The 23,660-nt window shown below is 36.8% G+C and overlaps 4 protein-coding genes across 6 annotated transcripts; all 4 read right to left on the bottom strand.

The window, feature by feature from the left end:
• Positions 732 to 3,769, bottom strand: LOC18603022 (proteasome subunit beta type-2-A). Its single transcript, XM_007034748.2, has 3 exons — positions 3,506 to 3,769; positions 3,292 to 3,415; positions 732 to 1,296 (listed from the first exon to the last, which is right to left on the bottom strand). The coding sequence occupies exons 1-3, from the start codon at positions 3,661 to 3,663 to the stop codon at positions 964 to 966; spliced, it is 615 nt and encodes a 204-aa protein (XP_007034810.1). The 5' UTR covers positions 3,664 to 3,769; the 3' UTR covers positions 732 to 963.
• Positions 5,445 to 5,966, bottom strand: LOC18603023. The gene is made up of 2 exons (XM_007034749.2): positions 5,880 to 5,966; positions 5,445 to 5,776 (listed from the first exon to the last, which is right to left on the bottom strand). Exons 1-2 carry the CDS (start codon positions 5,935 to 5,937, stop codon positions 5,511 to 5,513), a joined length of 324 nt encoding a protein of 107 aa, XP_007034811.1. The 5' UTR covers positions 5,938 to 5,966; the 3' UTR covers positions 5,445 to 5,510.
• LOC18603024 (vicilin) lies at positions 6,440 to 8,873 on the bottom strand. The gene is made up of 6 exons (XM_007034750.2): positions 8,212 to 8,873; positions 7,947 to 8,122; positions 7,775 to 7,855; positions 7,390 to 7,674; positions 6,947 to 7,277; positions 6,440 to 6,841 (listed from the first exon to the last, which is right to left on the bottom strand). The coding sequence occupies exons 1-6, from the start codon at positions 8,840 to 8,842 to the stop codon at positions 6,645 to 6,647; spliced, it is 1,701 nt and encodes a 566-aa protein (XP_007034812.2). The 5' UTR covers positions 8,843 to 8,873; the 3' UTR covers positions 6,440 to 6,644.
• LOC18603026 (type IV inositol polyphosphate 5-phosphatase 7) lies at positions 17,043 to 22,565 on the bottom strand. 3 transcript variants are annotated; one of them, XM_007034755.2, is made up of 14 exons: positions 21,894 to 22,565; positions 21,662 to 21,749; positions 21,146 to 21,205; positions 20,934 to 21,018; positions 20,730 to 20,834; positions 19,948 to 20,635; positions 19,641 to 19,834; positions 19,114 to 19,222; positions 18,845 to 18,993; positions 18,401 to 18,657; positions 18,151 to 18,225; positions 17,723 to 17,793; positions 17,429 to 17,622; positions 17,043 to 17,335 (listed from the first exon to the last, which is right to left on the bottom strand). In XM_007034755.2, the coding sequence occupies exons 1-10, from the start codon at positions 21,921 to 21,923 to the stop codon at positions 18,435 to 18,437; spliced, it is 1,731 nt and encodes a 576-aa protein (XP_007034817.2). In that variant the 5' UTR covers positions 21,924 to 22,565; the 3' UTR covers positions 17,043 to 17,335; positions 17,429 to 17,622; positions 17,723 to 17,793; positions 18,151 to 18,225; positions 18,401 to 18,434. The 3 variants fall into 3 exon arrangements, with proteins under 3 accessions (XP_007034817.2, XP_007034814.2, XP_007034818.2); XM_007034752.2 differs by having other exon boundaries at positions 21,137 to 21,205; positions 21,894 to 22,564; XM_007034756.2 differs by lacking the exons at positions 17,043 to 17,335; positions 17,429 to 17,622; positions 17,723 to 17,793 and adding an exon at positions 18,002 to 18,039 and having other exon boundaries at positions 21,137 to 21,205.

Consider the following 23,660-nt stretch of genomic DNA (forward strand, 5'->3'; position numbering starts at 1 on the left):
CGAATAAAAACGAAAAATGAATGTTTGACAACTTTCATGCTAAAAATGTCGAGGCAACATAGCATTATTCGTTATAGTTTGGTATTCCGGTTACATTGAATACCTTATTTAAGAAAAAGAAATGTTCCTCCTCTTTTGGTATTTGGAGAATGGTTAATAAATGAATGAATGAAGCACTAGTTGACGGAACGTTGACAGGTTTCGTATGTTTGTTGAAGGATCAAATTCTTGCCTGAGTTAAATTCTCTAAACAAGAGAATTATTTATATCGTTGGCCTAACCAGAATGTTTAACCTGACAATCCTGTTGGCATTCTCGCTTCACTCTCATGGTATTAACTACGCATTTACATCGTCCACACTGGGTCGACCTCAAACATGAGATGTACCGATTGTAGCTTTAAACAAAAGAAATAAACTATAAACTTGTATTCCTACCACATCTGGGTACCATTGCTAGAAAAAACAGAACAGGGAAGTTTGGACCGGAATCCTCTCCCATGAATTTGATACTGTTGATTTGTTCAATCCCTTTTTTTTTTAATCTACCATTTATTTGCCTTTTCACACATCTACTTGTGAACTTTGGTAAGACAGACTAAACTTTAGAGGAAAACTGGAGACGAGCCAAGACTCAAAAAAGCTCATATGCTTTCAACTTCTCTTCTCTAGTGGAACACATCTTCCTGCATTAAGATGCTAAAATGCCTAATTCAGAGCTCTTTAGTTAAATTTCAGTAAAATAACTCCCACGATACAAGATTTGCCCATAAATGGTTTCCACTTCAAAATAAAATATCATCACATTTTCCAAACTTTTGCACTTCAGAACGTCATCGATTCAAGCAACAGAGGGTGGATAACTAGTTTTTGATACTAAGTTTTCGCTGCTCAAACGTATTGTTTCCTATCAGTACATGCAAATTGAACACCCAGAATGGAAGAGAAAATCCAGGATAAATAGTCAGGCTGAAGCAACTTCAGCATCCTTGACAGATTCACGCCAGGCATACTCCCTAGCTCCATCTTTGTCGACAATCTTGATAACAAAGTTTGGTGGTGCCACAACCAGTCTTGATCTGATCTCCATTATGCATTTATCAACTAAATCAATGGCTTCTTCCACTGTCATGCCACTGTGGTAGTGCCTGTCCATCATAGCGAGAGAAAAATAGGATCCATAACCAAATGCTCCCTTATCAACCTTGTGAAGTGTAGCAATGTAGTCGATATAGTACAAAGATGGGCCTGTCTCTTTGTCATAGCCAGCAAGAAGGATGTTCACAAAGTATGGATTCTGGAAAGACCAAATCAGTTATCGTTAACAACAGAAGTAATAAGAACAAGCAGGTGAGCAGGAGAAGAAATTCGGCATTGCTATGGCACACAACAGAATTAAAAAGTGTGTGTCCCATGCATGAATGGATATATATCTTAGGTGCATTCAAAGGTACTTATAAAAGCAACAAGAATACATATACCTAGAGCAAATGCCAACTGCTTAAAACTGCAGATCAAATTTTGAATCATGTCTTATTGGATAAATTTATTGTTGTAAAAGCAGATGACTTATCTAGAGCAAGGCTCAAGAGCAAATACTTTTGCATTACCTTTTCTTCATTAATTAGTCAGTTCATTTTGGTTGTTCAAAGGCCAGAAAATTAACCTCACTGCTAAGAGTAAGAGGTATATAGAGACAACTGAAGAAAGAACTCTCTTCATTGCAAGATTCAAGGACGACAAAGACCAATAAGGAACTGAACACCAGCACGAAGCAGCTGATCAGATATAAAAGTAATTCAGACATGAAAAGGTTTTTTTTTTTTTTCTCTTTTTTGGCTCAAAGACATGCAAAAGAATTACATAGGCTCAGCGTCATCATGCTAGCTGAAAAGGCAATGAAATATTTTCATGTAACCTGAAAAACCTTAACCCTTTTCTAACATGATCTTCCAAACCAAAAAAAACAAGGATTAATGCCACAAAGCTTGACAAGATGTTCCATCAGAAACCACATCCTATTTAAATTGAAGTGAGGCACCAGCGGGTCATGGATTCATGCCATACAAGTATCAACTCTACTTTCAATCTTAAATTAAGTTTATACAGTATTATAACTTTCTAGTTCTAAAGATTCTAGCATAAACAAGCGCAGGTGATTGTCTTGCAGAACACTGAAGAAATAATTGCCTAGCCTTGTTTAGTACATGTCCTTGATGCAAATGTTCTGATTACCAAGCTCGAAAACCACATCAATCATAGATAATACCAGGTTTAATTGTATTTTGTTTTTTGCACTGACAAATAAATATCTTTACAAAAATCTCATTCAAGAACATATAAAAATGGGAAACCACACCATTTTTACATGCTTCTAATATGTCACATAAAATCCCAAAAATGTACAGCTCAATGGACAAACAAAACTTGGGAATTAAAATGAAGAGGATAGCCACTCCAGTGATTCAGCATCCAACAACTTTAAGCATCATAAAAAAATACAGTGCTCAACATTAAATGTTTAGTTAAGCAGAGAAAATGGTTTCCCAGCAAGTTCAGAACTTCCTATTGTTTAGCTAAGCACTTGATTCAACTCAACTGGTCCCGCAAAGTAGTTACTATTACCCAGGAACCTCCTCAAAATGGGCTATAGTTTTATAACATATGCAGCTTTAAATAAAAGCACGATAAGAGTTTGCCTCTTTCCACGTAAGACTTTCAGCTTGATCATCATAGTTTAGCACTCATTAACAATGCTATCTCTAGTACAATGGATTATGCAGTAAACGGAGCAAAGTGATTGCCACAAATTCTGGTAAAAAAGGGGATAAAATCATAATAGACTACACCCACCCTTGAATACTTAAGAGCCTGGTAAAGTTTTACTCTAATCAAACCCACCAAACCATTTTGACATTGTTCTAGAAAAATGGTTTCAGGACAAGTTATCAATGTCACAGGCTGAACAGTTCTTCAAATATACATGACCGTGTGAGACATCAAGCAAAGCTAAAAAGTTTATAGCTAATATCGACTCCAACACAAAATGTCAACCTTTAACCAGTGTCAACTCTAAAATAACACTCTTGTTCCACATGGATTTATCTTCCTCTTTGCCGCTAAAAGTTTAACAAGTAAATTGAAATTGAAAAGCTTTATAGAAATTCCACAAATTTTCAACTTAACAAATATTAAGGGAAATGTAAAAGTATTTATAATTTCAAAACTAATAAAAACCTAATTAACAGTCAAACCCTAAATTGAAACTGTATAAAAAGAATAAACTTTATACCTTCCTTAAGGCAGTGGCAAGCTCACCGCGAGTGAAATTGGCGGCGGCCGCAGTTGTCAAGGGAATACCGTTTCGAAACTGGTACAAAGCCACGTTTTTCTGTATATACTCCGTGAATTGCACTCTGATGAATTTTTTTTTAATTTTATTAGAACGTGAAAATAAGGAAATGTATTCATAGATTATACGGAGATTCAAAAAAGATAGGGGGAACCTGTCGCCGGATTCACCGCTAGCGGCGATGAGTTTGTGAGAATCGAGGATCATGATCTTGTCTTCGTTGGATTTGTGAACGAGGATGCTGTGAACCGCCGACGTGTCTGCCGCTACTATGGCGAAGCCGTTGCCTACTAGACCGAACACGCACTCCATTCCTATCTTGATCTGCTTCTGCTTTGATTTTTGATGTTTTTCCTTTTGTTTTCTTTTATTTTCTCTGTTCTCTGTATCTAAGTAGCAGCTGTCTTGGGGAAGAAGTTGTTCTCAAGTAGAAATATGAGGAATTTCGGTAAAAGAGTGAGGGCTATTTGGTCATTGAAAGAATTTTTGGGCTTTTTAGCTTGCATAATGGGCCGCACCACCATGGGTCATTTATAAGACCGTGGCCGGCCCAATATGACCCATCGAAAGCTGTTAAGGGCCTAACAATGCCCCTTTCTCCGTTAAAAAAGAAGGTTACTTCGACCAAAAAATTCTCCTGTTTGACAATGGCGAACAAAGTAGCTGCATTGTTGGTCATGTGCCTTGTTCTTGTTGCCGCCGTCCGGTTCCCTACTGCCACAGCCCAGGACGCATTTTCCACGACTGCGAAAAGGAATGCCAAGCTGGTGGAGGAAGCAGTACCTTCTGCGAGATGAAGTGTGACACCGATTGCTTCGACAAGAGTGTTGCAGGTAATTTAAATTTCACCTTCTTTTTATATGCTTTAACATAAGTTCCTTCACATTTGCTTATATCTATTACTAATCCTTGAATGAATCTGTATTTGTTGCAGAAAAACTTTACAATCTCTACGGTTGAACAAGGCATACTTGGTGGATATGGCTGGCGCTCTCCCTGTAAAGAGAGCACCTGCAGCAGCAACAATGATGGAAGATTCGTATAAATCATCTTTTTATTATACGTAATGACCTCCCTATATACCAAGTGATCTTCTTCCTTCAATCCTTTTCCACCTCATTGTACTCTTGATTTCTGAAAGGAGTTAAAAGTACATATTCATACATTTGTGTTTACATTCGAGAAAAAAAGAGTAACATTAGGAACTAAAGCATCAGGGAATTTCCCAAACTTAAACTATCTAAATAAGATTCAAAGTTTGTCTCCCTAAACTTAAAATCAACAAAGGGAAAAAAAAATTAGCTAGAGTTACATACTCGTACATTTATTTCAATATTGCAGAAGTATATATTATACTTGGAAACAGTCCATTCTGATAAAGGTTTAACCTGGTGACCACTCAAATTAATGCCATGAATACAAACAATTGTTTTGCCGCGAACAGAGTTGTACGCTTTCCTCAGGGAGAGAAAAACGAATGCTATGCGATACACATGCCCTTCATAGCTAGGTCGCAGTCTGCATTTACCCTTGGTGTCATACCCTTTGTCTGCACATAGCAGAAGCAATAATAACGCTAACAAACTAGAATTTCAGCTGGTGAAAATGTAAAACAATAAATCCAGGAGGTCCGACTCTGCTTATTATTAGAAATTTTTCTAACCAAATAAAGTTACTGCTGAAAAAAATGGAATGTTAGAAGTATAAAGAGAAAAATGAAGAATAAGAAATTGGCCATCTACAGCTGCAAGAAAGAATTTGGGGAGCTGTTGGAAGGAGCATGTTTCAAAGAAATCCTTGCAGCTTGTCTTGAATATCATTGTTCTGATAATTAAATTTGATAAGGAGTAAGGTTGTCAGAGGTTGAAACTTAACATGGTAGTTAAAACGAAAATGAAGTATTGACAATGTTGGTATAGATTATGAGTAAAAAAGTACAGTAATAATGATATTTTTTAAGATAGATTCATCTGGAAAGTATTACCCATTGAACCCTTTCTACCAAACAAACTGAATAGTCATTAATGGCATTAATTTGACAGGTGTCAGTGCCCTAAAACAACTAGTCTCCAACTCAAGAAACAATTGGCACCCTTGGGAACGCATGGAGATTAAACAAATTATATAAATTTTTATTAATATTGTTGCAATCATAGGTTTTACACAAGAGTCATAGTCCTATTAAGAGGAGGACGACCAGGACATTGGGGTGGAGGTGGTGGGTTACAAGGGGCACCATGGGAGAGATAACAGACGCATTCGTCAAAGGGAATCCCTCCACCAGCAGGCCGGCAGAAGGCGGTGATCTGGCCGATGCCACGGTAGCAGGGACGGCATGTTTCAAGGCACTTATCCTTGTCAGGACAACCACCACCCCTTACAGCTAGTTGACAGTCTCCATTCACCTTTGGAACCATGTTTTTGACTGCACATAACAACAACCAAAAAGAACAACATCAACAAGGAGTAAAAAACAAAGTTGAATGCTTAGTTTTCACTGCTTTTTTTTTTTTTTTTTGTATACAAACCTGAAATGAAAATAAGGAGTACCAGAAGGAAGTGCAAGGAAGCAGAGGGTCTGGCCATGCTCCTTTTTTTTTAACAAACTGTTAAAAGAGAAAGAGAAGTTAATATGAAATAGGCTTTTACTTTGGTGCATTTATTTATAGGCGGAGAGTTTTGGTCTTTGGCTCAAGAAATTGTCCAGGTTTGGAAAGGCCATTAATACAGCAATATTCTTTTATGGGCCCTTATATCTGTAGAATCTCTTAGCATTAAAGTCCTGCAGAGGATACATTTAAATACACAACTTTTGATTCTTTACAATTGAAAGGGCATTTTCATTTAATAATTGATTAACTTTCTCATCCAAATGAAATGATTTGCGTCTAATAGGCCTTTCATCTATTGAATTGCTGATGTAGTTGTTCATGCATTATGTATGACATCTTTGTTCAAGTGAACAAAGAAAAAGGAAATTCTAATTCATAAAGAAAGGATTACAAAAATTAAGCAATCTAAACGGGTACTTTGGCTAAACATTGTGACACTAGCCATCGAACGTTGGACAAAAGATGTTTTATAATTGGAGAACTTGTATTAGGAAAACGGAGATTCCCTGGTCTTTTATTCATTAACTTAGAAAGATAACAACTCTCATTACATTGAAAGTTTACTAGTTCAAAAACAAGGTTAGAACAAGACAAAAGCAAACTCTCTCCTCTTTACATAGGCCAACTTATTTATTGCATTACATGCCTCTGCATGTCTGATACAAAAGTGGAAGCAGCTGCTTAGAACAAGCGGGCAAAGTCCAGAATTGAGGCCAAGGGATTGCCCCTCCTTTCATCTCCACGCTGCCTCTGTTGAGAGAAAGACATGAAATACGACTCATCCGGGTTGTTGAATATATTATCTACCAATTTCGATGGTACCCCAAATGATAACTCCTTTGCCTCGCTATCCATTTGTCTGACCAAGTTCTTTTTCCCTATAGAATCAAACAAGAACCAATTGATCAATTAATAAGCGGAGGCTTTTACAGTGAATTTGATGACATTTGTGTTTTGCTTGTGATTCAGAAAAAAAGGCCTACCTGCAAGGAAAATTCTCTGGTTGTTCTGGGCGTTGAGTCCAAACGCAACTGCATTCAGGGGCTGGTCTTTGGTTGCAAAGAATGTAACTGCATGGCCTGCCGGGGCTACAAAGACGTCACCAGGTGACAATGGGGCTTTGACCTGCTGGAATTCTCCAAATGTCTCCTCTTCTGACTCTTCTTCTTGTTCTCTTCTGTCTTGCCTTCCACTTTGGGATCCCTGGCTCTGTCTGGAGAGATGAGGGCAAGCCATTTGAGCGTACCCATATCCGTCCGTGACAAACACCACGAATGTAGCCTTAGAATTGTAGTGTGGCACAAATATGGCTCCCTGCAAAAGGATTCATGAGCTTATATTCATGAAGCTAATCTAGTAATCGTATGAGTAGACAAGAGAAAAATTTTAATGAAATTATTGAAAAAAATCATTTGATTTTAAGTACCTGATTCAGTTTGAAGGCTGAAACAGCGACATCCATGTTCTGAAATTGACTGAAGTCCTCAGGACAAGCCTCAAAGAAGCGTCCGTTTTGGTTGGAGTAGACAGGCGATTGGCTCAATAGATTGATGGCAAGTCTCTCCCCGCCTCTGTGCCTTGGAGAAGTAGCTTGTTGGCTTATTGCTCTTATCTGCTCTGGTTTGGCTTTCCGGAACATACCCTGCTGCCCCTGCTGCCTCATCTGCCCTCTCTGTTCCTCCAAGATCTCCTCCAGCTTCTCTCTTTGTGTCTAACAAACAAGATAAAAATGAATAAATAAATAAACAAGTAAAAGACAAGAGAAAGTAAAAACAAAAAATTGATTCATAGCTAGTCAAAGAACCATATACATTGAAGACGGTCTCAAGAACTTCATAGCTGAAGGCTCCGTAATATGATTCAGGTTTATTATTTCCAGCGGGGAAGAATAACTGCAGCAATTATAAGTACAGGGTCAATAGACTAACCAAGACATCAAGGTTATGTAGAAACTTCTAATAAATAAATGTTAAAGTAGAAAACCTCATATTTGCCAGGAGAATTAACAGGCAGGGCGAGCACAGCTATGGTTAGCTTCTCTTGGTTGTCTTGGCTAACCACGTAAACAGTGCTTCCTGCAGGAACGCTGACTACTGTTCCACGCTGTACATTATAGGACTCTTTGTTTTCATGAGTCACAAACGTAATTGTCCCCTTTCCTGACACAGAAATAATTTACTATGTTTTCAATCAATGGTGATTTGGTGATAAAAGCCGCAAAATTTTGTTCGAAAGGGAAGAGAATTACCGTTTGTCACGAAGTAAATTGCCTCAGCATCACAGTGGTGCGGAAGAATAAAAGTGTTGGGATTTGCTTCGAACATGGCCAAGCGGTAATCGTTGATGCCCTTGAGTGGAGGAGAGTTCTCAGCAAACCTCTGGAGGATCTTGAAGTTGCCCTCTTCATCCCTGAATCGAGTTTGGAATGATCTTCTTTTAGGAAAATAGTAAGGATTGTTTCTTTGTTGCCCTTCTTCTTCTTCGCTCCTATTTTTTTTGTGATTATGGTAATTCTCGTGCTCGCCTCTCTCTTGTTCCTTATATTGCTCCCAGCATTTTCTCTGGCACTGCTGCTGCTCTCTCTGCCCCTGTTGTTGCTCTTGACAACGCCCTTGACATTGCTGGTATTGCCTTTGAAGCTCTTCTTCTTGCTGTCTCTGCTGCTCCTTGTACTCCCTTTCACAGCGTTGTTCACACTGCTCTTGCTCCCTTTCTTCAGTCGCTTCCGACTCGCATCGCCTCTGGCATTGCTCGTATTGCTGTCGAGGATCACGCTCATATTGTTTTCTGCCATAGGCGCTGACACCGGAACAAAGCAACCCAAAAGAAAGGAGAAGAGAGAAGATCAAAACTATGAAAGGAGACTTACTGATCACCATATTTGCTATGCTTTTGATCTGTGTTTTCTTCTTGGTGATAAGAGCAAAGAGAGGCAACGTATTTATAGAAGGCGGAGGCTAAGCTTTTGCATGCAAATCTCCATCTACGTGTAGAAGACATTGACATGCAAGGTGACGAGTGTGCAAATTAACAGGACAAATACTTTGAATCCTTTTCTTAAGATGGGGAAACTATCGAGACGCAACATCCCTTCACGTGGTACGGGCAGGGTCCGGACAAGCATTGGTACCATGAAATTGTTGGTCGGATCTGCAACTAGATGTAGCGAAGTGATGGTGCTTGGCAGCAGAGCTGCTCGATTAATTTTGTTCTTGTGCGTGAACTTAGTTGAGTTAAAGAGTGGGAATTGTGTGTGTTAAGGCGAATTAGGAATGCGTTTCATTGAGTTGGATTGGACGTAACACGAGTTAAGATTGAGTTGATAATGATCTGCACTCTGCAGAATCTACCGCTCATGTTGTACACCTGTTGGCGTGCATGGCGATGAGCTGCAAGGATATGATATGAACAAATTTTGACGTAATTTTTTTTTTATTTTCCTCGATTTAAATGGAGAAAATTGTGAAAAATAATCTCTAGTGAGTTTAAAAATAACTTAAAATATAAAGGTAACTGTTTTTTTTTTAATTTTGGAATAAATTGATAAAAAATGCCCTTAGATATATTTTTAGTAAATTAATCTCTCGATATTTCCCTCCCGACGTATAAAAAAATTAAAGATAAATTATGAAAAATGGTCATGTTGATAACTCATTTCAAAATAGCTCTCAAAATAAAATTAATTGTTTTACTTATATTTAACCATAACTAAAATAAATACTCTTAAAACTATTTCAAATAAGTTAAATCATTCGTCACAATTTCTCCTATCTCTGTCTATGCTTTCAATTTCTCTCTCTTACCATACAGCTCTCTCTAATTTTATCGATTTATTTCTTCGTCATCCATCTACTGTGCTCTCAATTTCTCTCTCTCGCTTTTAGAATGCTGAATGATAGCTTTGATGCGTTTGGAATGAGTGGCTATTTAAGGAATTTGATTTTTAGATGTTTATGGATGAAACTAAATTGGTAGAAATGATCACATATGTTTGAAGTAGTTTTTAATTGAATTAATTCGGAATCTAGATACCAATAAACTCAAGAATTTGAAATTTATAAACCTAAGATTTCAAATAGATTTTTTTCGATTTTTAGCCGAAACAGGTATTTTAAACAAAGAAAATTGTGTTTTAATTTATGAAAACATATTAAAAACACTTAAATTTGTGTCAAATAAAAAAAAATGAAGGTAGTTGAGAGGATTTAAAGTTTTGGTTCGCAAATAACAATAACATTTTAAGTATTAAAGTGTAACAAAACTTTTTAAACATGTAATGACAATATTTTTTCAATTTAACGTATAATAATAATAATTTTTTCAACATGACATGTAACAATAATATTTTTTTAAAGTAACAACCTTTTTTAATGACATGTAACAATAACATTTTTTCAATATTACATATAACATCATGTGTACTTGAATATGAAGAGATTTTATTAAGAGTAATTTTGTTCAACTTGATTAAAAATAATTAAAACTATAAAAAACCTATTTTTGAAAACATTTTTATCTTTAAAGGTTGCTTTTTAAAATGCCCTATTAACAATAATTACTTATTCAATTCTTACACACTTTATCCTAATTTACTACATTGACTAATATTTAACATTATCCTAACTTTTATACATAGAATTTTGATATCAAGACTTTATAAATTGCTCAAGCATGCATTTAAATTCAGGGTGAGAAATAATTAAATTAATTATTGCCACTAGATATTTTCTTCTTTCTACATATTCAATTACCAAATACATCAAATGAACATAGCTCAAAAGACTCAATTTTCAGCAATAATTCATATGAAAAAAAGAAGTGCCATTTCAACTTGAACATGCAAAAAAATGCAAAACAAAGTGTACAAAACACCTTCAAGTCTCCCAAACTCACTACTTTTCACATCTAAATAAAATATTAAAACATATCTAAAAACAGAAAGGCACTAGTAGGATTATAACCAGGGGAAAGGGAAATACTTTTAATATAAAAAAAAACTTATCAAAATAAAATATTAAAACTTATTTAAATTATTTAAAATTTTGTTTTAGCTAAGTTTATCAATTAATCAGTTTGAATTTTTCTAATTTAATTTTTAAGTAATCATTTCCAATAAGTAACCATATAAATTTAACTTAAGAAACTTTATCCAAATCTTTTTAAAAAACAACATCAGTAAGCTATTTTTCTTAATTATTTTCCCTTGTTTTTTTTTGTGGTAGCACTAGTTTTGAATACTTGATGAATTTGATATTTTCATTAAAGAGATGATCAAGTGGTAGGAGGAAATGATATTTCCATTAAAAAGATAATAAATTTTTTAAAAAATTAGGATATATTTACACAATCAATAAAAAAAAAAAATTACCCCTGCATGCAACAAGGCAGGGAAACTTCTAGCTAGTTACTGTATTAGTCACTACGTAAACCAAATCCTACTCTTACCCAGAACTGAGAATTCCATTGCCTACTTGGATAAGAACACTAATAAATAGCTGATCTCTTCTCTCTCATTTGTCTCAACATTCTCTTCAAGAGTCCATGAAGTTAAAAACCCGTAGTTTCTAAATTATCCTTCTTGCCAAACACAATGTTAATTTCTTTGATCTTTTATTCCTTTTAACATTTTTTCACTAGAAATCCTAGCAACCCCATTTTCAAAGGAAAATAACCCTAAAAGTTGTTTAAGCAATGGCTTCAGACGTTTTGCTCTATCATCAAGCCAAGAAGAAAAAATGGGTCTCTTTAATCGGGTCATGCCTATATAGAATATGCAACACCGGGCAGCAGCCAGCAATGGCGGTTCCGAGAAAGGAGCATCCACGGAAGAGGATTATATTTACGTTGGGGTCACCGGAGAGAGAGATGAAGGGTTTGGGGTTTTTCTTCTTGCCTGTTCCTTGTGCAAGAAGAACACTTTGGTGTTTGAATTTCTCAAAAACCTAATTAAATTAAAAATTAAAATAGACAAGTCGTTTTAGAAATATAAAATAATATACCTGCTAAATGGGAATATGATGCTGTTTCCATTTCTTACTTCATGCTTGAGGATCAGTTTTCGATATAGAATACTTTGGATTGTTTTCAAACCCTAAATTTAAAATTCAAGGTTGTTTTCATGTTCTTCATATTCCTTAAGATTGTTTGAGTGTCTCTTGTCATCTTAATTTGTTGCTCCTTAAATATATAATTGACCTTTCCTGTGTCTTGAATTTGACTGTGTACTTTGGCACAATTTGTGGTTTTACAAATTCCTTTTCTTCCCTTGCATAGTCAACCGGAGATTTCATTGAGTATCAAGGATTGGTGCAGCTTCTGATCAACCAAAGGGCATATCAGATTAGAAACAAACAAAAACAAGCCTTCAAGGGAACAGTTTTAGACAAAGTAAAAAGCAAACCACCACAGCAAAACAGCCACCAGAGGAAATAGAGAGAAGAGGACAGTCAGAGCTGAACCGAAGCAGATTCTTATGTAGGAGTGAGAGCACCTCGAAGCAGACAGATAAAGTCAGACCGATACAGCATAATTGTGAAACGAGCAAAGAAACATGAACCTGCTACAATCATCAGTACTGCAGTCTTGAGCGTATTCAAATAAAGCCTGGAAGTCATGTCAAAGTCTCCAGAACAACTAAGCAGGCTCTAACAAACCCAGAAGCCATAGCCACCAACAGATCCAGAAGCAGCCAGAACAGATATAACCAGCTCAAATTAATTCAGAAACAATCAAGGGATTCCACCAATAAATTAGACTTAACAGGTTTAAACAAACCTGGAACCTGCTAACAATTCATCCCGAGGTGTGCAGAGATTAGCAATATGTGAAGAACATCTTTGAAATATTAACTCCGAACTTGGTGAGAGCGTCTTCGAGGATATATATCAGCTTCTCGAGATGTGTTTACAAAAACGTTATCCTTAATAAGAATCCATAAGCTGTCAGTATTGTTAAAGATGTGTCATTTATCTCAAGATCTTAACTTTTCATCACAAACCCAAGATAATGTTGGAAGTCGGATTCGAGGATCAATCTTTTCGTTCCTACCAATAGGCAGGAGGCGAACAATTGTATTGCGAAGTTGTATTGGATACCCAACGAACCGAAGAAAATACCAATAACATACCCATTACAGTCTCTTAACGCTCTTCCAAGACCTGCCAATCTTGACTTGCCTTTGATTGAACAAAGGCTTCAACAAAGTTAGGGGAAGTCCAATATATTTCTTTTGCTTAATCAGCTAATATATTATATTAAGCACCAAAAAATGGTAGAAAGCCAGATCATTCGCAGAGGTAGACATTACAGACGCCATATAGTGAAAACAACAAACCACCATTGCCCGCACCTGATAGGCTGGCATATAAAGACACCTTAAGCAAACCCAGATTACAGCAGACAAATAACCTGATAACATTACTTTCTGACTATGAACACCGGCTAGCTAGCGCATTAATAAGCAAGTCAACTTAACAAATCTAACTTTTTCATGGCTTCTTATGTCCGGAAATGCAAAAACTCTCGCTAAAAGTACAGCTTATAAAATTGCCAGCTGCTTTCTGTATCTGAGGCGATCAAAACAACCACAATTCTTCTATATCTTCGCTATTGTTAATTACTGAGAGAATAATATATTTGTAATTACTTAACCATAAGTGAGAAAAGTTGGGAGACTAGTAGATGAGATGTACAAATTGAAGTGAACCTTATTTCTCTGTTTTCTCTCACACTGTTGACAGGAATGCTTCATTAATTATAAGCATTTTTTCTGTATTTGTTTAAGGACCACAAAAAATTATAGAATTTTATACTGATTGCAATGAAACTTGTTTGATGCAGATATCTAGGCGCATTCTACTCTCCTGACTGCCGAGATGATCAGACTGCTTTGGACGGAATTGACACTGAGGCTTTGAAAGTGCCAATAAGAATGGTACCCTCAAAGAGGTTCTGAGGCAGAAATTTTACCCTCAAGGCAGATCAAATGCTGCTGCTGCTATGTATTTTGTTATCAGAAAAGTTTGTTGGCTTACTTCAGAGATGCAAGGCTGTTGGATTTGTGGCATTCAGCTCCTACGGTAATAGAGGAACATGGCATTTGTAATTTTCATCTTTACTCTAATTAAATTTTACTAGCACTTGAGCATTTGGCTCATTGGTTGATACATGATCCCCTGCATAGAAAGCAGGGTTCGAATTCCCCCTCTCCTAATTATAAAAAAAAAAAAGTTTTACTAGTATTGCTTTTTCAAAAGTTTCTGATATGCATAAAGACAACTACATAAGGTCAGATACACTACTTATGATCTCATGAAGGCATGCTTGCTTAAAACAGCCTTAATGTTATTGACCTCATTGTACTCTTTCAGATGCTTGCTGAGCTCACGCTGGTTGAGATTTTAGGGATTTGTGTGTGCGCATAATCATCACATGAAAAAGAGGAGAGGATTTTGGAGAGATTATAATCTTTGTAAGGTTTTGTATCAGATGAAGTAAATATATCTTACATACCTTTAAGCGAGAAGAAATTGTATGAAATAAAAGGAGCCTTGGACAAAATTTAGCAGCCTTGTCTGCTAGCCGAATAGCAGTACCTTCCCTAATAGCAGAAGAATAAGACCTATTCATTGGTATGGTCTGCATTGCAGAGACAAAAAGGAACATGCTTTTGCCAGCCATTGTTGCTTTCACTCCCCACTCACAAAAGGGTACTTCAGATTATAGCCAAAAATTCAAACCATAACATGGTCTGAGCCATGGCAGATTATATATGTTTTAACTTCTCAACCTAGGATTAAAATATAGAGTAATCGAGTCAGCAAAACAGGACAACGAGACTAATAGCTATATACTTTAAGATTTGGAAAGCAAGAAACTGTAATCGGTTGCTTAAACACAGCAAAAGATGCAAGCTGAACAGCAATATCTTCAGAAGGAAAAGAGCCTCAAAATCATGACTTGCCAACGTAATTGTCAGATATGTAAACTGTCATGTTCTTTTCAAATATATTGTTCACCTCAGAGAAAAAGGAGGAGCAATGGACCCACTTTTTTTCAGTATGTGACTTGCAGACTTCTGATCCTTTACCATAAGCTTGAATATTATAACAATGATTTGCAGTGCACCGAACCAAAGTTTACCTCTCAGTTTAATTAAAAGACATGCTGGTTTTTCATCTTCATTGTTGCACATGAACAGTTGGGACTGCTTGATTGAGTCAGTTCATCATGCTGAACAATAAGTAATTATAAAGCTGCAGATTATTCCCTTTTATCATAAACTAATGCGACTGGGACAGAAAAGAAAATTAGAGGCTTGATTGGCAAGCGTTCACCTAGCAGGCAGCCAAGAACAATGTACATAATCAAACAGAGAAATTTACATAAGCAGATTAGACTAAAAAAATTCAAGATTCAAGAAAATGGTGTTGTGTAATGAATTACAGCAAAACCAAGAAAAGTAAAAAAGAGGACCAACCGTGTCCATTTGTGTATTATAGAAATGTCCCAATCACTCTTCCAGGGATTGTTTCTTTGGAGTGATTCCTGCCTGAAACTGGGGACCAGTCTCAAATAACAGAGGCACCAGCAAGATATCAGCTTAAGGAGTAGAAACTGGAATTTTTATGTGACAATTATAGTTATTATACGGCAACAACAAATCTGTCCCAGGAGCCTCTGAATAGATAAAAGAAAAAGGGTGAGCAAAAAAGAGAAAAGGATGATGAGTCTCTCCTTTTCGTTCCCATTCCAGGCGACTTAATTTTCCATTATATATCAGTACCTTTTAATAACTGAATCATAAAAAACGAACCTAGATTTTTCATATATCAGTCAGAATGGGACAATTGATAAGTATTTTGAACTTTGAATCATCAAGTATCTTTGTTTCAAGCTTCAATTATGTCTTTCCTAAAGAATCCATCCCTCCATTAAAGCTAGTTAATACACTTCATTTTTTCCCCCTCTTTTGCTTAAGATTTACACAGAATGATGGGGAGACAGCATATATCAGTGGCGGCTAATATGGTGTCCTCTCCAGAATACAATTTTGAGCTAACTGAAAGTCTACCATGGCCAGAGAAATAAAGGCAAAAGTTTTGCTAGTCCTTTTCCACACTAAAATATATAGGTATAACACATTCTGTGGTCTCTTTGCTTGTCTCTGGTAATTTATATATATTTTCCAAATGGTCCTAAGTCATGCACGTAGCCATCTGAATTGTACTATAAGATCCAAGCTGAGTGAGCTTCACCAAAAAGCTATAGAATTAATGCTTTCTATTGAAGAAACAGAGGCCAGAATCTGGTGGAATGATGGTAAGTTGCTTGAGTTAGACCAGAAGGCAACGCTTCATTCTTGAGTGCACTGTGTCCAGCCAAAGTGATGACTAATAAGGTTCCGCTTTGGTGGCTTTGAACGTATCTTTTCTTTCTCTTGTTTTCTTACTCTTTTTTGGCCCCCTTCTTTGACCACATATCTGGAATGGGGAGCACATACATTTGCAGACCATTTGCCCCTCTTCCTTTATTTTATTCTCTCATTATGGGCTTTATGGATTTAAAGTTGGAACTTAAATCTGCTTTTGCAAAGTAAAGTACGACAATTATATAGGTTATGCCTCTATTACTAGGCATACTATTTCCATTTGATGACCGAGGCAGGAGCTTTCTCTTTTGCCCCGGGGACAATGTGAAGGCGTGCAGGGTAAGAAGGCGAGTCCATGTTTTCGTACAAGTATTATTGAAGGGATTATATAAGCCATATTCCCACTTTTTCTTTTGGTAAGAAGGCCGTATTCTAATATTCCCACACTTGTTTTACTTTCTCTGCATTCCACACAGGTAAGAACAAACTAATGATCTGGTGCACGCATCAGAGGACAAAGGTGAACATAAAAAAAAAAACTCTTTCGACAGAGAAGTCTCTTAATCGTGGCTTCCATAAAACCTGCCAAGCCTGCCAAAACTGTCTGCTGCTTTTTCTGGTTTGCTACTCACACCACAGTAGAAAAAGAAAAGTAAATGGCAGTGCAGCTGCTAGATTATCAAGGAAACAACCTCTTTCCAGTAAAATCATTAGCAAAAGCAGTGGGAGAAAAGAAGCATCCTGGTTTCTATTATAACTTCTTCTCTTTTTTTTTGTTCTTCTTTCTTTTACATTTCCTCTATCACTTTGGTAATGAGTATCCATCAAACCTTTACTTCTCTTTGCATTTAAAACAAAACGTAAGTAGCCTAATGATTATATTGACCATACTTCATTGTCTTTAGCTCATCAAAAAAATTCCCTAAAACTAACAAAAGAATCATCATGAATAAAACAATCTTCAAGTACCCACTTTGGCAGTTCCTGATAGTGCAAGTTCAGCCTGCAAAACCCAAAAAAAGCTCTACCATTATCACGTAAGCTAATTTTTACTTTTAAGTAAAGAAGTAATCACCAGTTATGAAAAGTATAGTACCTAATCATTGTGAAGAATTAACAATACTCGTACGGAGCTTTGAGATGCCATAGAAGAGGGTGTTTGTTAAACAGTTAACTTAATTATGCCTTGTTCTGAGACTGGTATGTTGCAAAGTTAACAGTGTTATGATTGAGGAGGCGGAATTAGTCGATGGGTGGAGTTAGTTAACCAATCAATTACAAAATTTACACCTGATCAGGAAAACATTGACATAAGATTAGTCGAAGAGACCATAAGTAGCAAAAACAGTAGAAATAAAAAAGGTAAAGAAAAAAAGAGAGGAGGACCAACCTTTTTTGGTTAGTGGGCAACGGAATGTCTCCATCACCCTTAAGAATGAATGTCCTCAAAGAGATTCCTACCTGCATATTGGGACCAAAATTCTACTTAAAAATTAAGAATAAGGCATTGGCTATTCTCGAGAAAAATTACAATGGGGAAAGAGAACAAAGATATCAAACACTTTCACTATATGCCAGGTACATTTTCTTTTTCAGAGCTGGGTTTCATATAGATTCACATAATCCATTAGCTAAGTGACCAAAAGCTAGAGGCCTGATTCAGTTTTTCGAAAGATACGTTGAGGGTATCTCTTCCTTGCTTAAAAGCTATTGAAGTCAATGGTTAAGCCCAAGGAGCACAAGCACAAAGGAGCCTAGACAAACTTGATGCACAAGACAGAAAAAAATGTTAAAAAAAAAAGCTCGACAGGGATTTACCTGATTGACTCAGAAAGCACATTATTGCTGATATGCAGAAGCAGGTTGAAATCTCTCCAAAAGATACTTACAGTCCTGGTTGTAAACCATAGGAATCACTTAGGAATGGGAAAAGACAAATATTTGCAAATAAGAATAGGCATTCGTACCATTCCTTCACAGAATAGTTTGACAATATTGAAACAAGACAACTAAAGCCTAAGTTTATGAACCATCAAAGAATGTGTAAACTTAGAGAGAGAGAGCATACTTTAGAATGTGGGTCATAACCATTCCCTCATCCTTCAGAAAAAATTTAGCTCTGTGTATCCATGCGCATATGGCAAAAGCTCCTCTACCTCAATCCTTGAACTAGAGTAACTCATGCTTTTCTTCAATCGGCCATGACTTGACTCAACCTCAGCCCAAAATATACCATAAACTGGTCTGTGATCTGAGAACCTAGATTCACCACGAACATAAGATAACTGGTGGAGGCCTTCTCCATACCACAATATCCGGTCACACCTTTGTAGAAAAATGTTAAATTAAGTCAGTAGTGGTTAAAATTTAAGAAAAAAAACAAACACCAAAAAGGAGACAGGAGAAGGGAGACTAACTACTTTTAATAACCCAATTTTCTTTATCACACTATCATTTTGTTTTGCATCAAAGCTATAACTTTAAGAACATAAGGCAGGAAGCAAATTCTTACCAGGCAGGAGTTCGCCGTTTCTCCTTTGGGTGCATCTCATCCCCGGCATATCTGTCTGAATTAGTTGAATACTTGTATGTTGGTGGGAAGTAAATCTTTCCTTCATTCCATCCCACAAAAACACGCCCTCTTTTCTGCTCTATCCTTAACTGCCAAGAAAATAATCAATGAAAGGTTTTCTTATTAAATTTGACAGTAAAATCTTATGATGTGTATTTCAAACCTGTGAAGAAACTTACGGAGTTCTTTAACAGGACAGTAAAGCATACCTGGTCATTTTCTAACAATGCCCTCCAGTTCTGCATCTCAACAAGTGCCTTGGCAGATCGGTACGAGAGGGCAATACGGTAATTCAAATCCCCAAGCCAAATTATTCGACTGGATTATTATATAAATAGTCAGTGCATGCAAACAAAAAGCAGGTGAAGAACACAATCACCCAGAACAAGAAAATACTAATAGTTTTTGCATATACAAGATGGATCCATTTTTATTATCAAGTTTTAGAGTTAAATATGTTCATTGAAAATTAAAATTGCAGCAGTCAGGCAGGGAGATGGACAATTAAAAGAAGTTGAAGCACAATCAAATCATTTTAAGTCAAATATAAATAATGTTATAATAAACCAATTCAATTTATCATCAAATAATAAAAGAATTTATTTCTATCTGTTGTTTGAGATCTATTCTTGATCTACTTTTAAATTCCATTTTTTGTATTATGCATTTCTTAGTCATTCAAGTAATTTAAAGAAAAAAAAGAGAATAAATGAAGGTAGACTAGCAAAGGCCTTACTCATGCTGAAGGATTGTTTCAGGGGACTTCTCATCAGCTGCATTATGAACCCGTGGAAACCTCGTCTTCTTAAGAATCTCCATGACATCAGAGTTCCTTCTTAGCTCATCACCCTCCTTTTGTCCCGAAGTTAAATGACTACAGATGAAGCAAAAGCTTGTTTGATGCACCAACATACTGACAGATATAGAACCCTGACAAATCAAGCCATATAGGCTAATAATAAGTGGTTTTGATCTTGAGGGGAAGACAAGTAAATTATATGAAAAATAAAGTGAAAGACTACCATAACACAATCAAGTAATACCTTATTTCCCAGATAGCCCATCAATCCTCTGCCAACACAAGATACTTTCATGTTTTTAACATGATCTCTTAATTCACTTCTCACCCAAATTGTAAGAAATATGCCAACCATTTGCTTACTAGCCACTAAGCAGTACCTTGAATGCCCAGGCATCCTATATCCTTGTTCATTGGATGCTGATCCACCATAAGACATTGGAGAGTACAATACAGTACTTGGTGAATCTGCAATCCCATTATCATCATCTGAAGAGCCCCATCTGGAGTAATCACTAGGCCTGGAATAATCACTGGGCCTGGAGTAATCACTAGGCCTATTACCCCATCTATAACTGGAGTCATAGTCACTTGGCCTATGACCAAATATTACCCGATCACAGACGCTGTATCGCCTGTCAAGTCGTGGCTGTGAAATCGAGGGGTCATTGTCCATTCTCCAGCTGCTGGTTGTCTGAAATGATCGGCGATGAAAGAAAGATGAATTTTTCTGCCTAGATGACCCCTCAAAATCAGCATCCATCTCAACAATGGGCTGAGGAACAGGAGATGGTGTATAGCACCCCCCTCCTCCACTGGTTCCAGGAAGATTATTTAGAGTCTTTCTAATGAGAGTCAACCATTTTTTGGCAGGACCATTGTCTTCTGCCCCCAAAATATTCCCAGCATTCAAAGGAACTATCTCTTGAAACCTGTAAGAAAACAAAAAGAAATTATCCTATAAGCAATGGATCTACAACAGAGTTTGGTAAGCAAGACATGAAGATCAAAACTGTCAAAACACACCCAAGGACATATATATCTGCGGGAGGTGAAGCATGGAGCCAATCTTCTAGATTCAAATTGCTAGGTGGAGATCTTCCAGCCACATTCCATGTAGCTACAAAAATGCTGCTCCAATTGAAAAGAGAAGAGCAGTTAGAACCGATACATCACAAAGGAATAAAAATAATGAAATAATATTTTATGAAATTTTAAAATAAAAGATACCTGTAATTTTGGACATCTATGATCCGAGGGTGGTCAAGATTCATTCTCCCTCGCCGGCTTTGCTCTGTATTCTTACTAAATTTTTCTGCACATCAAAGTCACATTAGAAAATTAATAATAAGAATAATAATAATAAAGTCCTAAGGACAATTTCTTTTTAGAAACAGCCAAAAAAATCCCCAAAAACTGGTGGTCTAAGGAACCTGTTTTACTCTTTTTAATCGTGCATGGCTCTCTTTCTGAGAAGCTAGTCCTGTATTCCACTTCACCTCCTAAAATTTGAAAAACAAAGAAAATCACTGTTAATACATCAGTAAGTTATATATACAAGTTATGAAACAAAGCAAAAATCTGCACCCAAAAGAAAAAGGAAACAGAACAAAAGTTCAAAACAAAAACAGAAGATGCAACGGAATATTCAATGATGCCTTGTGTGGCTGATGAGAAATTGGAAGGAGAAGGTATCTGACTGTTGAGTATAAACAGAATCCAGGAAAAGATAACCCTTCGATTAACCAAGTTATCCAAGACAAGTTGGCATGTTCTAATTGGATAGAGGGAGATTGTTCTCTTTCCTTTTCTTTTCACAACAAAATATTCTCTTTCCTTCATTTTTCACAGCAAAGAACCAGCCTTCTTCTCTGGCATGAAAGCTTGAGAACTATATCCGTATTTGACGAATACTATGCAATCATTGTGAAATCCCAGAAAAAGGCTCAAGTACCCACCTCCATAAACATGATCATCTGCTTGAAAGTCCTCAGTTTTGCTCTTGATATTGAACCATTTTCTGACCATTTTTTTGGACCATGAGAGCTACACCAAAATACAGCAAACACCCAAGAAAGGAAAACTAATCAGTTAACTTTAACAACCTCCAAATCTTTTTGTTTTTTTCCCACAAATTTAAGTACAGAAAACCAGAAACAGAGAAAGAGGAAGGAAAAAAAATAAAAAAACCTTGCTTTTCTTGGGTTTCCCATCTCTCATTGTTAGACTTCTACTTCATACAGCTCCTAATGTTACACTTTACCGTTCCCCAAACTCCCAGCTTCGGTTGTAATCACCAAAAAAAAAAAAAAACTGCTACCAGAACCCCATAGGCAGGACTCTCCTTCCCCAATTTCTGGGCTTAATTTTTACTAGAGTAAAAACAAGCTGAGTTCTTTGTTCCCAGATAGCTAGCTTAAAAAAAGCAAATGTATTTATCTTCGCTTGCTCAAAATAAGGTTGAAGTTGAATCAAGGAGAAGAAAACAAGAAATGGGGTTGTCCTAGTATCCTCTCTTTAGCGCTACTACGTATATGAAAGCAAAGAAGGAAGCCAAAACCCAGAAAATATGAAGCTACAACGTCTCAAGAAAAAGAGAGAGAAATAGAGACAGCACTTTAATGCGTGGAAGTGAGATGAGAAGGGAGATTCTTGAAGTAGAACAAGACAATGCGGCAGACATAAAGAAAGAGAAAGAAAGAGAGATGAAAGTCTAGAGAGAGAAAGCTCGTAAGAGACCAAGCAGTCCCCCTCCCTTTCTTTGTTAAACAAAGAGAGCCTCGTTCTCAGTAAAACAGCAAAGTATCGAATTTGAACAGAATAAAGTGCAGCGGAGAGAGAAAGCCTCACTCACTCAGACTCCCTAATGTCTACTCCTTTTTTTTTTTGGGTTCCTGAATAGTAATTTTTATGTCTTTTTTAATTTATTTTGAAGGGGATTTAGTCTTTAGTCTTGAAAGGCTTTAGTTCCTCAAATCTCAAGGCAGTCCCAACATGATGGGGCAAGGGGGGCATAGTGGCAATGTCGTTTTATTCTATGTATTGTTTGTTGAAACGACAAGGTGAGGTTAAGGGAAAGGCTGCCCCGGTCAGCAAAGTGTTTAAGGTGTTGTAAGAGATCTAGTATGCCCCCCACTGGCAGCTGTCTTTGTACCCCCTTCCCTCCCTTCTCTAAAATCTCTTCCCAATTCTTGGTCTTCCATCAAAGTAAAAAAGCAGTTAAAGAAGGAAAAAGATAAAGAGGGATGTTGCGTAGCAGTACTACTACTGCATTTTGTTTCTGTCTCTTTCATCTCTCTCTCTCTCTCTCTCTCTCTCTCTCTCTCTCTTTGATTTGTTTTTTTGGATTTTATTCTTTTCTTGGTATGAAAACTTGGAAAAATGTATTTGTATGTGTTGGTGTATTCAAAAAGGCATTCTTCTCCTATATACAGTAGCTTAGAGCTTCAGGATTCTGCAAGAACTCCAGGTTTTCCAAGATTCCCCGGAAATAATTTCTTTTTCTCAACTTTTGAAGATGTGGAGCAATGAGCATGTGCAAGATTGGCTCTGCAGATTGATTAATTACAGAGGGTGAATGGGGAGGTGGTGTAGGGAATTTTGTTAACCAATCTGACTCTTTTTCCATTCAATCTAGGCTAGTGCCCTTGGGAACAAGGGCAACTGCCCCCCGTCTTTAGGGTGTTGTTATTGTTCTTTCTTCTTTTCGCTACCCTAGTCCATAGAAGCTATATATCAAGCTTCCTTTTCTGGCACTGGACCATGACATTGATTAATGTGATTTTTAACCTTTTTCTCTTAAATTTTGGCTGCTTGTTGAGAGGGAGCGGAGCCTCTCCTTAGGGAAAGCATGCTTAATTCAAAAGCCTCCGCCGTCCATGCTCGCCCCTCGGGCCTGCAACAATCCTTGACTAAAACCTGAAAACTATCTAAACATAAAAAGGCAGTCAAACCATG

This window comes from Theobroma cacao, chromosome 4, assembly GCF_000208745.1.
Source record: "Theobroma cacao cultivar B97-61/B2 chromosome 4, Criollo_cocoa_genome_V2, whole genome shotgun sequence".
Taxonomy (NCBI): Eukaryota; Viridiplantae; Streptophyta; class Magnoliopsida; order Malvales; family Malvaceae; genus Theobroma; species Theobroma cacao.